General features: G+C 40.1%; 1 protein-coding gene across 1 annotated transcript in view; it reads right to left on the bottom strand.

The window, feature by feature from the left end:
* LOC126235648 (dynein axonemal heavy chain 3) overlaps positions 1-13,030 on the bottom strand; it is a 1,245,905-nt gene that overhangs the window by 792,182 nt on the left and 440,693 nt on the right. Inside the window, exon 22 of the mRNA XM_049944362.1 lies at positions 12,194-12,362. Within this exon, the coding sequence (XP_049800319.1) occupies positions 12,194-12,362 (169 nt within the window). The remainder of the gene's footprint in view (positions 1-12,193; positions 12,363-13,030) is intronic.

Below are 13,030 nucleotides of genomic sequence, written 5' to 3'. Positions count from 1 at the left end.
GTACAATATGAGGGGCAAACTAAATAAGAGGTCGCATCATGCCTATAATACAGATTTATACGGTAAGTACAAGTTTTCTGATGTCACCACTGCACACTGAAGTGAATGAATACATGGTCGAATATATGAAAGAGGTATTAGTGATCATCAAGCCAGTGTACACTTAACTACGAAGATTTAGTTTTAAGTTAGTATTAAGTTTTTTCTTCCAGGGAACGATGCATCGATACGTCCTAAAACTGACGAAAGATGAATGCTTGTCGAGCATATCAACATAAGAAAGGGCCGCGCCGCGAATAAATAGAGTTGTAAGTTTATGGTACGTATGAATGTGATAGTGTGAAAATATGTGTAGAAGAATACAGTTGCAGTACGTCGCATATCATGATGCTGAACTAATCTGGAGCACTATGAAATAATAAAGTGGTCAAAATCTAACTACTGTGCGCATCGACTACTCATAAAAGTGTCTAACATCTGATTTACACTGAACTGATTTTGCATGTTTGTTCTTATATAAACACTATTTTACGCTCATTGTACATGTACTGATGATACATCTCTGTATACCTCGGCATATGGAATAGTTATCCTTTATACGATGAACATAACAAATAAATATTGAGGTGCACTTTAAACACTGAATAAGTATTCGGTATGATCGGATTCTTCAGGTTTCTTTTATGTTTATAAACAACAAACTATTTCTGTTCTGAGAATCACAATTAAATCTAGAAAAGAGGCGTAACTGCACATATAAATGCCTTTCCGTGAAATTTCCTCAACCCTGTAGTCTGTAGATTCCTCCTGGTGAATACTAGAGGGGCGAGGCCATGCATAGTTATTTAAGCAGTGTGTAGAATCTGTTGTAACGACTATTATTTACTTCTTTAGTTCTTTGAACGTGATAAATATGCTACGATAAGGTCACAGTAAATTGAAATGAAATGTATGTCAATTTATGCCATAAAGGAGAAAAGAATCTATTGTTGTATGAATGTTATGTAAAGAATGTAAAAACAAATGAGAGCAAACAGTGTACTGAGAGCAAACAGTGTACTCATATAATTGGAATTGAGCAATGTAATGAAATTATAAATTAACAAAATGTACTAAGCAAAATGACAATCAGACTCAATTGTATATAAGCAATGATAATGGCATGTCAACAAATGAATAGGATAAATTTATTTTTGTAGTTTTTTGTTGTTGTTATATACATAGTATGTGGAAAGGACACTACAAAAACTTAATGTAATGCAATCGTAAGAAAGACACTCAAAAACAAAGTGCAAAAACATACTAAACCTGCCTGCAAATTTTTAAGTGTGCATGTGAGATATGTGGGTGTGTGCATGATGAACTATTAAAAAAATAAAATAGAAAAGGGCAATACTCCATGTAACATAAGTTTCCTGTGCTTCACAATGTCATAAAAACATGAATTTTCTGTGCTCGACAACGTCGTACAAGCGGCAAGAAACTTTACCTTGTCGGCGGATGTCGGATGTACGACTGGTATCCCTCCTGAATAACTGGGAGCAACGAGGTGAAACACACTCATGTTCATAAATTAAGGATAATGCTGATACATGGCGATACAACGCACTGGTGGACAGTTTGCAGTTTTAAATCACCTTGGGGTATGACCATGTGGTGCATTTGACCTGCAGTCATCACACGGTGGCACTGGAAGCAGTCCACATACGCAGAGGTGTGTTGCTGCATGTCAGAGTACGGTGCAGCGAGTAAGTGTGCAGACGTTTTCAGACGTGACAATGGTGACTGTGTGTTGACAATGGCTCAAAGAACATATATTGATGACGCTATGAGGGGCAGAATACTAGGGCGACTGGAGGTTGGTCAAACACAGCAGGTCGTAGCACAGGCCCTCTGTGTGCCACAAAGTGAGACCTCAAGTTTATGGCAATGATTCCAGCAGACAGGAAACGTGTCCAGGCACTACAGTACGAGACATACACAGTGTACAACACCACAAGAAGACCGATAACTCACCATCAGTGCCCACAGATGGCCATGGAGTACTGCAGGTAGCCTCGCTGGGGACCTTACCACAGCCTCTGGGACAGCTGTCTCCAGACACACAGTATACCGACAACTGAACAGACTTGGCTTATTTGCGTGGAGACCTGCAAGGTGCATTCCACTGACCCTTGGTCACAGGAGAGCCCATAAAGCATGGTGCCAAGAACACAGTACATGGTCATTGGAACAGTGGTCCCAGGTTATGTTCACGGACGAGTCCATGTATAGTCTCAACAGTCAATCTCGCGGGGTTTTTATCTTGTGTGAACCAGGAACCAGATACCGACCCCTTAATGTCCTTGAAAGGGACCTGTATGGTGGCTGTGGTTTGATGGCGTGGGGTGGGATTATGATTGGTGCACGTACACCCCTGCATGTCTTTGACAGAGGAACTGTAACAGGTCAGGTGTATCGGGATATCATTTTGCACCAGTATGTCTGCCTTTTCAGGGGTGCAGTGGGTCCCACCTTCCTCCTGATGGATGATAACGCACGTCGCCACCGAGCTGCCATCGTAGAGGAGTACCTTGAAACAGAAGCTATCATGTGAATGGAGAGGCCTACCTGTTCTCCAGACCTAAACTCCATCGAGCACGTCTGAGATGCCCTCAGATGACGTAACGCTGCACGTTTCCAAATTCCTACGACACTTCAGGAGCTCCGTCAGGCACTGGTGCAAGAATGGGAGGCTATACCCCAGCAGCTGCTTAACTGCCTGATCCAGAGTATGCCAACCCATTGTGCAGCTGTGTACGAGTGCATGGTGATCATATCCCATACAGATGTCGGGGTACATGCGCAGGAAACAGTGGCATTTTGTAGCACATGTGTTTCGGGACAGTTTTCTCAACTTATCACCAATATCGTGGACTTAATTATTTAAGCAGCAAATTTTTATTCAGTTTCATACATAATCACTACAAATACATAGTTCATCATTTGGTTATGTAATTATTATCAAAATCATAGTTTACTGACTGTTTCATACAAGTATTAAAATCTACTCACCATATAGTGGAGATGCTGAGCCGCGATAGGCACAATAAAAAGATTCACACAATCATAGCTTTCGGCCACAGTTTCAGCTTTCTGAGAAAGGCCTTAATGGCCGAAAGCTATGATTGTGTGAATGTTTATTAGAAATCCTCTTAGACTCAGTTAGTAAAATCAACTGCCTTTCAGTGTCATTAGCGCATCTGAATTTTTCCAGGTGAATGAAAAATGAGGCACTTGGAAGCTGGTATGTGACTCCTCGTCCAAGACAAAAATGCATGTAGCAAAACCTAGTCCTGCCAATAGATTTAATAGAAATCCAGTGTAAAAAATGTTCTGGCATTGATCTAATTGCATGTGGTATGGCCCAGAACAGGTAGTAAGAACTTTGCGCTGTACCAAAGCTGTCCCGTTAGCTTAGTGAGACAAGGCAATGCCACCTGGGGAATGGATATGCAGACTTGCCAATGTTCAAGAGCCACTCCCCACCCTACACTTCCAATTAAAGCAGGAAATTGCATCCAAATTACACCTCCACAATGTGGTATCTTGTAGATTTCTTTCTTACCTTGACTTAAAACATGTAGACATAACATGCACTTCTTACAGATATAAACGATCACATTGTTTCATCCATGATACAAGTAAAGACAACAGAAAATAACAGTGGATACTGTAACATTATCTGTATCCAAGGATGTAAAAAAACACAATAGGTAAGCTACACTAGCTTGTATATTATACTATACCAAAATATCAATTCTGTACATTTCATGTCCATGCTTACGTTCACAGAGCTGGTACAAACACATTCTGATGAAACATATTATTATTTATTTATTTATTTATTTATTTATTTATTTATTTATTTTTTTTCGTTCTTCCCTTTTGATACATGTAAGCTGAATGACTTACAGACCACGACAAAGATAAATTAACAAGTTGTTTTGTGGGAAGAATAATGTACTGATACATCGGAATGAAAAAAGGAGGAAGAAATATGCTCTCTAATTTATTAATTCCTGGTTATTTCTATAAGTGGTAGGAGGTAGAGGTACGATTAGATCTGTTGAACCAGTATTGTTTTAAAATGTGCATTTCAACCGTACATTAAAAAGTGTTATAAAAAGTTATTTGGAAAGAACAGTTTATCTGTACCTTCATGACAACTACACCTGTCTGTTCATCGTTTGGCCAGCGCTGAGATCCTGCATCAGGAGGTTTGAAGCAGACAAGAGGGATTTGCAAGTGCAGTGGAGGAGCGATCCTGCATCGGAATTGGCATAATCAGGACTATGAACAATGAAATTAATGTGAAGAAGTACATAACTCAAATTATGAATATTGATCTTAAATGTATTGACATTAAAGATCTGTTGATATTGGTACCAGTTAAAGTTCACCCAGAGTATGTGTACAGATATATAAATTGCCTTCCAATTTCTTTCAACTATTCTTTCCACTCATTTTTTTTCAATTATTCAAGCAGCAACTATTAATCAGTTTCCACTATTTTCTCACCCACATATGCCACTATCCAACATACAAGCAACGTTCACTTTAGAGAAGACGTTCAAAGCAACCACTTTGCATTTGTAAACACTTTTCCACTCACCGGATCATACTTTGCTGGGCCCTGGGCAGAACACCTGCTTCCACAAATGCCAAAGCAGCATGCAAGTGAGTTATTAGGTCATGTACATCGTAAGTGGAGTACTATAAATTTGGTCCTTTAAGTGCCTCCTCAAACAAAAAGCTATTGCATTAAGGTCTGAGGAACATGGAGGCCAGAACATTGGACCTTCATGACCAATCCATTTACCAGGGAATGCTTCATTTAAATGGTTACACTTGTGGTGTCACCGCTAGACACCACACTTGCTAGGTGGTAGCTTTAAATCGGCCGCGGTCCATTAGTACATGTCGGACCCGTGTGTCGCCACTGTGTGATCGTAGACCGAGTGCCACCACACGGCAGGTCTGGAGAGACGGATTAGCACTCGCCCCAGTTGTACGGATGACATTGCTAGCGACTACACGTACGAAGCCTTTCTCTCAATTGCCGAGAGACAGTTAGAATAGCCTTCAGCTAAGTCTATGGCTACGACCTAGCAAGGCGCCATTAACCATATCTGGAGAGAGTCTCACTTGTATTAACCATAGCGATGTACCACAAGAGGGAATGAAGTTAAGTATACGAGAAGCTCCGTTCTTTTCTTTATAGCATTCATAAAGTATCCTGTTTCAGACTTAACGCAAGACGGCGTGAGTTGACGCGTGCCCTTTTGGCTACTTCTCAGTGTGGCGTAGCTAGCTTGTTACGCCACAACAACACTCATAAAGTCTTAAGTGTGATGGTGCACCACCATGCTGAAACCATAGCTGTCACTGAACATCACGTGGAACATTTTTGAATAAGTCAGGCAAAGAACTGCAAGTAAACATATGATAACAGCGTGCACTCAACTCGTCCAGCAATGCCCAAAAGCACTCTTCCCATTATTCCAGCCCACAGGTTTACTCCAAAGTGTGCCTAAAAGCCATTTTTATGAGCTATATGTGGGTTGTGTTATTCTGACCAATAATGGCTGTTGCATAGGATGAAAATTCCAGTCCACATCACATTACTTAAGAAATGTTTGTTTTCTTCCAATCAGCGCAAAAGTCATTCATAAAATGGTACTTAATGATTCGATCCTCTGGCCACTGGTGTTGAGTTAGCATATAACGATACAGATCAGTTCTTTATTGAGTAACAATTAACAAGCAATCTTTGAGATATCTGTAAATGCCTTGCAAAATCATGGCTAATTTGGCAAGGTGACTGCTGAATAGTTTCTAGAACCATGCCATCTGTTTATGGAGAATGTCTAGTCCTAGGACAACCTCTGTCCATTACTTGTGGACAAAGATTACCAGATTTCCAAAGGCATTTCCCAGGTGACAAAAAACATTCTTGTCGAGGTGGTGCCTTTGAGGGTACAATGCAGCATACACACCAGAGTTTGTGTACTCCATGATGAAGCTGTCCTACATGAACTTGACAGGACCGGTTATGGTATGCACTGCGTAGTTAGTAGACACATGTAAACAGTTTAACGGATCGATCCCATTAGATGAGGGAAGGATAGGGAAGGGAATCAGCCGTGCCCTTTCAAAGGAACCATCCCAGCATTTGCCTCAACAAATCTAGGGAAATTACAGAAAATCTAAATCAGGATGCCAGCTTGAAACATCCTCCCGAATGTGAGTCCAGTGTGCCAAATACTGCACCACTTCACTCGATAGGGGATAGACATTTAAAATATAAAAAAAGGAATCTGATAGGATTCAAACCACAGCTCCATGGTGGATGTGGGTTTGATGTCCCAGCAATCTCCTCATTCAGTGAGTTATGATGGTTGGTACAGTAGTGCGGGGTGTTACACATTCTTCTCTATATTCCAATGCACTGTAGAATGTGACAATGTTGCAACCTCCTTGTTTTCATACACCTACTTTCAAAATGCACTCAATCTGATTTTGCTAGATAAACTTTTGTCTTTATCTGGATGAGGTATCAAAAGCCTACCTCCAAGTGTGGCATTTTTTCTTTACAAGTTGACCATGACTTCCCTTGTTTCTCCGATAATTTTAATGATATTATCATAACAGGTCACTTGGACTGTTCTTTATAGATATCCAAGCCCGTAGCCTCAAGTGTAGCTTGATGAAAAGTGAATTGAGTACTATATATATATATATATATGTTGTTGTTCTTTTTCTTCTCCTTTTTCTTCTTTTGTGGCTCTACACTTCATTGTGTACATTTACCTCTTCACTGATTTTCTTTGAGATGGCCCAATTCTGTGCTGGTATTTATAATCATATATCTCATTCATCATCAGTCATCTTTGGCACTATTTATCCACACGGTTTTCGGTCAGTCACATCCTCTATGCCCTCTGGGGCTTCCCGTTTGTATCTTCCTCAACATCTCTGTGTCTACAACTTGTATCAATGGTCAAACACATTGACGATATCAGTCCAGTACTACCATGTATGAGTTTTAAGTCAGTGCAGACATTCCTTAGGAATGCACGGAATTATAGAAAATTTATACCTAGGGTATTAGGTACAGTACAAACACTAAATGATTTATGCAAGAAGTGTGTACATTTAAATGGAAAGAAGAATACCAAACATGTTTCTTACAGCCTAAGAACTGTCTTAAGCAACTGCCATGCTTAGCAATGTTTGGACTCAGCAAACATCTAAGCCTGCCCCTGATGCATCCAAATATGAGATTGGTGTCTAATAAGAACCTTGACAGTATGGAATAATCTACAGCATATGGTTCAAAAGCTTTGACAGCAGTGCAGGTAAACTACAGCAAAATCAAGAAAGAAGATCTAGCAACAATCTATGGAACTGCCTGAAAGCTTACCATTATGCTATTTGGACTGGAAGCTCAGCTTCCATGTAAAACAGCCCAGAGGCTGCAGAGATGGATGCAGACCCCTGAACAGTTAACAGTATAACATCCATTACTGGCCCATTGCTCAGAACAATAATGCTAATACATTATTCCAGATTCCTAAGGGTTGCAATCAAGTTTTCGACAACCTGGAACCCATACACTTCTTAAGAGATAATGTCCTGAAAAGATTTACAATTGCTGCGATAATGTCCTGAAAAGATTTACAATTGCTTCAGAGGTCATCAACAAAGCAACATGTAATGGTCTCTCCTTAAGTAGGTCACATATTTTGTCACTCACATATGGTCCAAATACCTTCCTGTTTGCAATCAATGCAGAACTCTGGACCAACTTTTCAATTTGCTGTTAACTAAAAATGGAAAATGGGGTTCTGCTGAGGAACACAGTTGAAAAAGAACTGAGGTTGGCCATTTCAGCTGTCCTCTGTCAACAATTATTTTGCCTTTTCCATGTGAACCAATGGGGAATGACACATGAAGGTCATCACAAAAATGAAAGTATGTTTAATAGCACTTATAATGACCTCAGCATACATAAACAGTATGTGAGACAGAATCAGCCGCACTTTTACATTGTTTGCTGATGATACTGCTGTGTACAGGAAAACATCGTCGTCAGACGATTGTAAGGAACTAAAGAGAGACTTGAATGAAATTTCAACTTGGGGTGGTAAATAATGGTTTTCTTTAAATATGGATAACTGTAAGATAACGTCTATAACAAAGAGAAAGGTCCCAATAGCTTCTGTTTACAACATTAGAGGCAAAGATCTTGAGCACTTCACATTGTATAAATGTTCAGGGGTAATACTAAGAACTGATAGGAAATGGGTTGTACATATGAAACCAGTATTAGGGAAGCTGAATAGAAGAGTTGATTTGCTGGAAGGGTTCACGGATAATGCAATACACTTGTAAATGGAACAACATGAGGGACACTTGTATGAACAATTTTATAGTATTGTTCCAATGTTCAGAGCCTTTATCAAATAGTAATAGCAATAATCATTCAACAAATTCAAAGTGGTGCTGCTAGAATCTTAACAAGTCAGAATAGCTCATAAAAAGTGTGACAGGTAGGCCTGGGGGAACTTAAAAGGGAATGCTAGAAGAAAGTCTATGTAGTCTATGCAAAACCTGATTGGGCAAATTCAGAGATCGTGCATTCAAAGAAGAGTGTGTTACCACAATGCTGGCACCATCAAATATCTCTCTCACTCATAGACCATGAAAATTTAATAAGTGAGATTAGGGCACACAGGGAAATGTATAAACGGTAATTTTTCCCTAGCTCAAATACGCAACTAGAACAGGACTGATAATATTGGTGTGGTGTACCCCTGCAACATACTGCACAGTGGCTCAGGGAGTATACAGATGTAGATCTGGCTGGTCCTTTATTGGTGCAGCAGATACCTACTCAGCAATCACGGCCGCACTGAGGTGCCACTAGGCCTGACCCATGGCGGAACGACAGTGGATGATTTTACAGCAAATAATTCGCGAGACAAATATGGTTAATAGTACTGCCCTTTTCTCTGAATTCCCCTATATCTCCTCTATGGCATCTATTAACATTTGGGCCACAATCACACACTCGTTGTGATTTTCTCCAAACGTGGTTCCCCTACAACAATGGTGCCCTATAATTACCATCAGGTTGGCTCTCAGAAGGTCACCAACTTCTGCACAGTGAATGGAATCGACCCAATTCACATCCCTCCCTATCATCCTACTCAAGAACAAAGTACTGTGCACGTACCTGAAATTTTACCAGATTAGGTTTATCGACGGCCACTCCACCGTAAAATCCTCCACGAGTTAAGACAGTTAGCACCGCGGGACTTTCTCAGCCTGTAGTCTGCATATAGATGGCCACCGTACCGGGCAGATGGCTCAGTACATGTACCCACTCTTCTGCTGTGAGTTTCCAGCAGTATCACAGTGCCAAGAAATGAAGGATTTTAGATGTCGAGGCCAATGCTATTCGTCGGACCTCTAACACGAACTGAGTGCAGTTCGTATCGAGCATCTGACATGAGGCCCACACCACTACCACCGACGCAGTACAATTTCCAGCCACTCTGTGTCGAGCCTCAGCCGTCACCAAAAACCTCGAGTAGCTGCAGCACCTACACGTAGGATGGCCCCACAGATTTTGACCTCCTGTCACTGCCTATTAAGGTACTTCCGACAATGAGGCACCTGCAGATGTCGATGCACATGAAAATATCAAATATGGCCGACCACTTCCTCCAAATGCATCAATTACATTAGAGCCTGTGGCCGAGATGCTTGTCATCAGCCCTTTATTGTTCACTAGACACCTGAGCACACACATACTCCCTCATTGCTTTTATTTGGAAAAACACTCACTTCCAACAGTTTTGGATTACACTGCGTTACTTAAATTACTCTGTACTCATTGCAAGCATTACGCCACAATTTTGCGGGCCTGTGCCAACCCAGAGGTCTAAAGCAGGCAGTACCTGAGTGCCAGGGGATGAGGTGATCATATCTTAATTTGCTGAATGCATGAGCAGTCTGTCCACCTGAGTCCTCAACCTGGGACAGTTTGGTCTATAAAACCAGCCCCTTTTGGCTTGTCAGCTTTGTTTAATAGATTTACTTAACATGACCCTGCCTGAGAAAATCTCAGATGCAGTTTGAGTTTCAATCTTATGCACTGTTTTAATCTATCTACTAGATGCATAATTCCACCCTGGGCTACAATTAATTATTATCAAACAGTCTTCACAAGCCTAAAAAAAGACAACCTGTTCTGATGCTAAAATTGCAACAAGTGTGAAAACAAAAACAGACTGAACAATGATAAGAAAGCAATATGCGAATGGCGCCGAGATTTATCGTGCATAGTACAAAGAAATATGTTCACTAATATGCTCGAAGACGTGAGAGTTAACTGACTTTCTATTAAAACCCTACATTTTATGGTACACTCAGGCATATTGTAATTCAGAAGCTTTACCAAATAACGAATTCTCTTATAAAATAAAAATAATAATGAAAACATAATATTTATAATACAAAATTAGTTCAATCAACTCAGAATTTACATTCAAAAGTGGTGATAAACATTCCTAATGGTATGGAACATTTGAAAAGTTCAAAGATAGCAACTATCCCAAAACAAATATCTACGGTAATCGGCAGCATTCCAGAAATAAGAATTGTTTGAGTCAAAGCAGCAAAAGGAGGCAGAGAATATTTTAGATGAATTTAAAGAAGCACTTGATCAAAGTATTCATTATTAAAAAGGTCAGAATAATGTCATTCACTTATTGTCTGTCACACTCCTCCTTACCCTCATTTTACACATGTATCATGATGCAAACTGATCAGTGGCAAGTCAATGCTGAAGGTTTCAGTTGTGCACAAGTTTCTAAATGGTGCAACCTGATAATTAGAGCTAATATCAAAAGTGACTAATAAAGGAGATTTCATCATCAAATTATATTTTTTCTGCTGTAAACCATTTGTAACATCTGATACTGGAATGATTATTTGAATTTTAATACCCTGTCAATACACACTGATCAGGCATAACATTATGACCACTGATCTACTACCAATATAAACCCATCCAGTCTACAAAAGCATCTCCCAGCGAGGAACAACTGCTAGGCAGACACGCACAGTGCACACGGTACGAGTGAGCACGCTTTCTGTGTGTGTAGAATGTGAAAGACAAACGATCGATGGGTCAGCATGAGCATTTTGAAAACTGCACGACTTGTTGGGTGTTTGAGGAGTGCTATGGTGAGTGCCTTCAACACGTGGCAAAACCAATGTGAAACCACATTCAGACATTGTGGGATTGGGTAACCACCTCTCATTACAGACATTGGACATCTTAGGCTGGGCAGACTGGTAAAACAGGAGAGGCGGTGAACTGTGATGGAACTAAAATCAGATTTCAATGCTGTACAAGTGTGTCCGAACACACAGTGCAGCCGATGACCCGTGCGTGTGCCAATGATGACACTGGCAATTATGACTGAATGGGCATATGACCATTAGCACAGTGGCACAGCATTGCACGGTCTGGTGGCAGAGCATTGCACGGTCTGATGAATCCCAATACTTTATTCAGCTTGCTGATGAGAAGGCTCAAATCCATCATCTTCCAAGGGCGCAGCTCCGTGACACCTGTACTCGTGACGATCACATTTTCTGACAGAAGTGACATTTTTCGACAAGATAATTTGCCGTGTCACGAGGCCAGGAGTATGACAGAGTGGTTTGAGGAACACAGTGGTGAGTTCCAATTGATATGCTCGTGTGCCAAATCACCAGATCTGGACCCAGTCGAACACATATGGGATGTCATTGAATGTGGCATCAGAGTTCATTACCTTTCATCCAGAATTAATGGGAATTAGCTGACTTGTACGTGCAGATGTGGTCCCAACTCCCTCCAGTGATCTACCGAGGCCTCGTCGCTTTCGTGCCGTGAAGTGTTGCTGCTGTTACCTGTGCCAAAGGTTGATATACCGGCTATCAGTAGGTCGTCATAACGTTCTGGTTGCTCAGTCTCCCAGTTACACAGCTGCTACGTGGAGCATACGTTATCTTATCGTCACATTTTTAAGCAAGCGTATTTTGTTACACTAACTTATAATCTTGACAGTTCATTAGCCAAATACCAACTTACCTTAAAAAACTTTCCCATTGCCTTGTAATCCAACCCATCCGAGCAATTGAACACAACACACTGTTTGGCCACGGCTTTTGCAAGATCCTTAGTTGTCTCCGTCTTGCCAGTACCGGCAGGGCCCTCTGGCGCACCTCCCAAATTCAGCTTTAGGGCACCCATAAGAGTTCTGAAGCATAACAATTAATGGTTTCATGTGTGTCTCAAGCTGTGTTAGACATAATAGTAACTTCCTATCCCATTCTTCTAATAAAAATATTTGGTCAAGGTGTAGCAAAATCAATTTGACATTTTCAATGGAACTAGTCAATGGTACTCTCCCATTTTCTAGTAAAGAACATGATACACACATGTAATTCATTTTGCAGACAATAACATTTGTCACACTGTATTATTTGTTTATTTTATTTACATTCATACAGTTAGCAATAAATTACTTATTTATGTATGAATATAAAAATACATCTAAAAGGTATTTTAATTGCCATTCTAAGAAACTGTATTCACATTTTGTGGACCCATGTGACATTTAATCAACACAGCACAATTAGGTCCACAAACATGCCTACTTTGTTTATAACAGTAATACTTTGATAATAATAATAACAGTAACAATAATGATAATGATTAAGCATTAAGCATAAGCATAAGCATAACCATAATATTGTTATTATTATTATGATTATTATTAGTGTTAATATTAAGTAATGATACAATCAAAATAATGAACTGTAAGTAAAATGTACACATGGTAGCTTCTCTATACGTAATGCTAATATAATACATCCAGTTGGGCATGTTAGTGGACACAGTTGTGCTGTGTTGATTGAACCTATT

The sequence above is a fragment of the Schistocerca nitens genome, chromosome 2, assembly GCF_023898315.1.
Source record: "Schistocerca nitens isolate TAMUIC-IGC-003100 chromosome 2, iqSchNite1.1, whole genome shotgun sequence".
Taxonomy (NCBI): Eukaryota; Metazoa; Arthropoda; class Insecta; order Orthoptera; family Acrididae; genus Schistocerca; species Schistocerca nitens.
The sequence above is the reverse complement of the archived record's forward strand: the minus strand, read 5'-3'. Positions and strand labels throughout refer to the sequence as shown.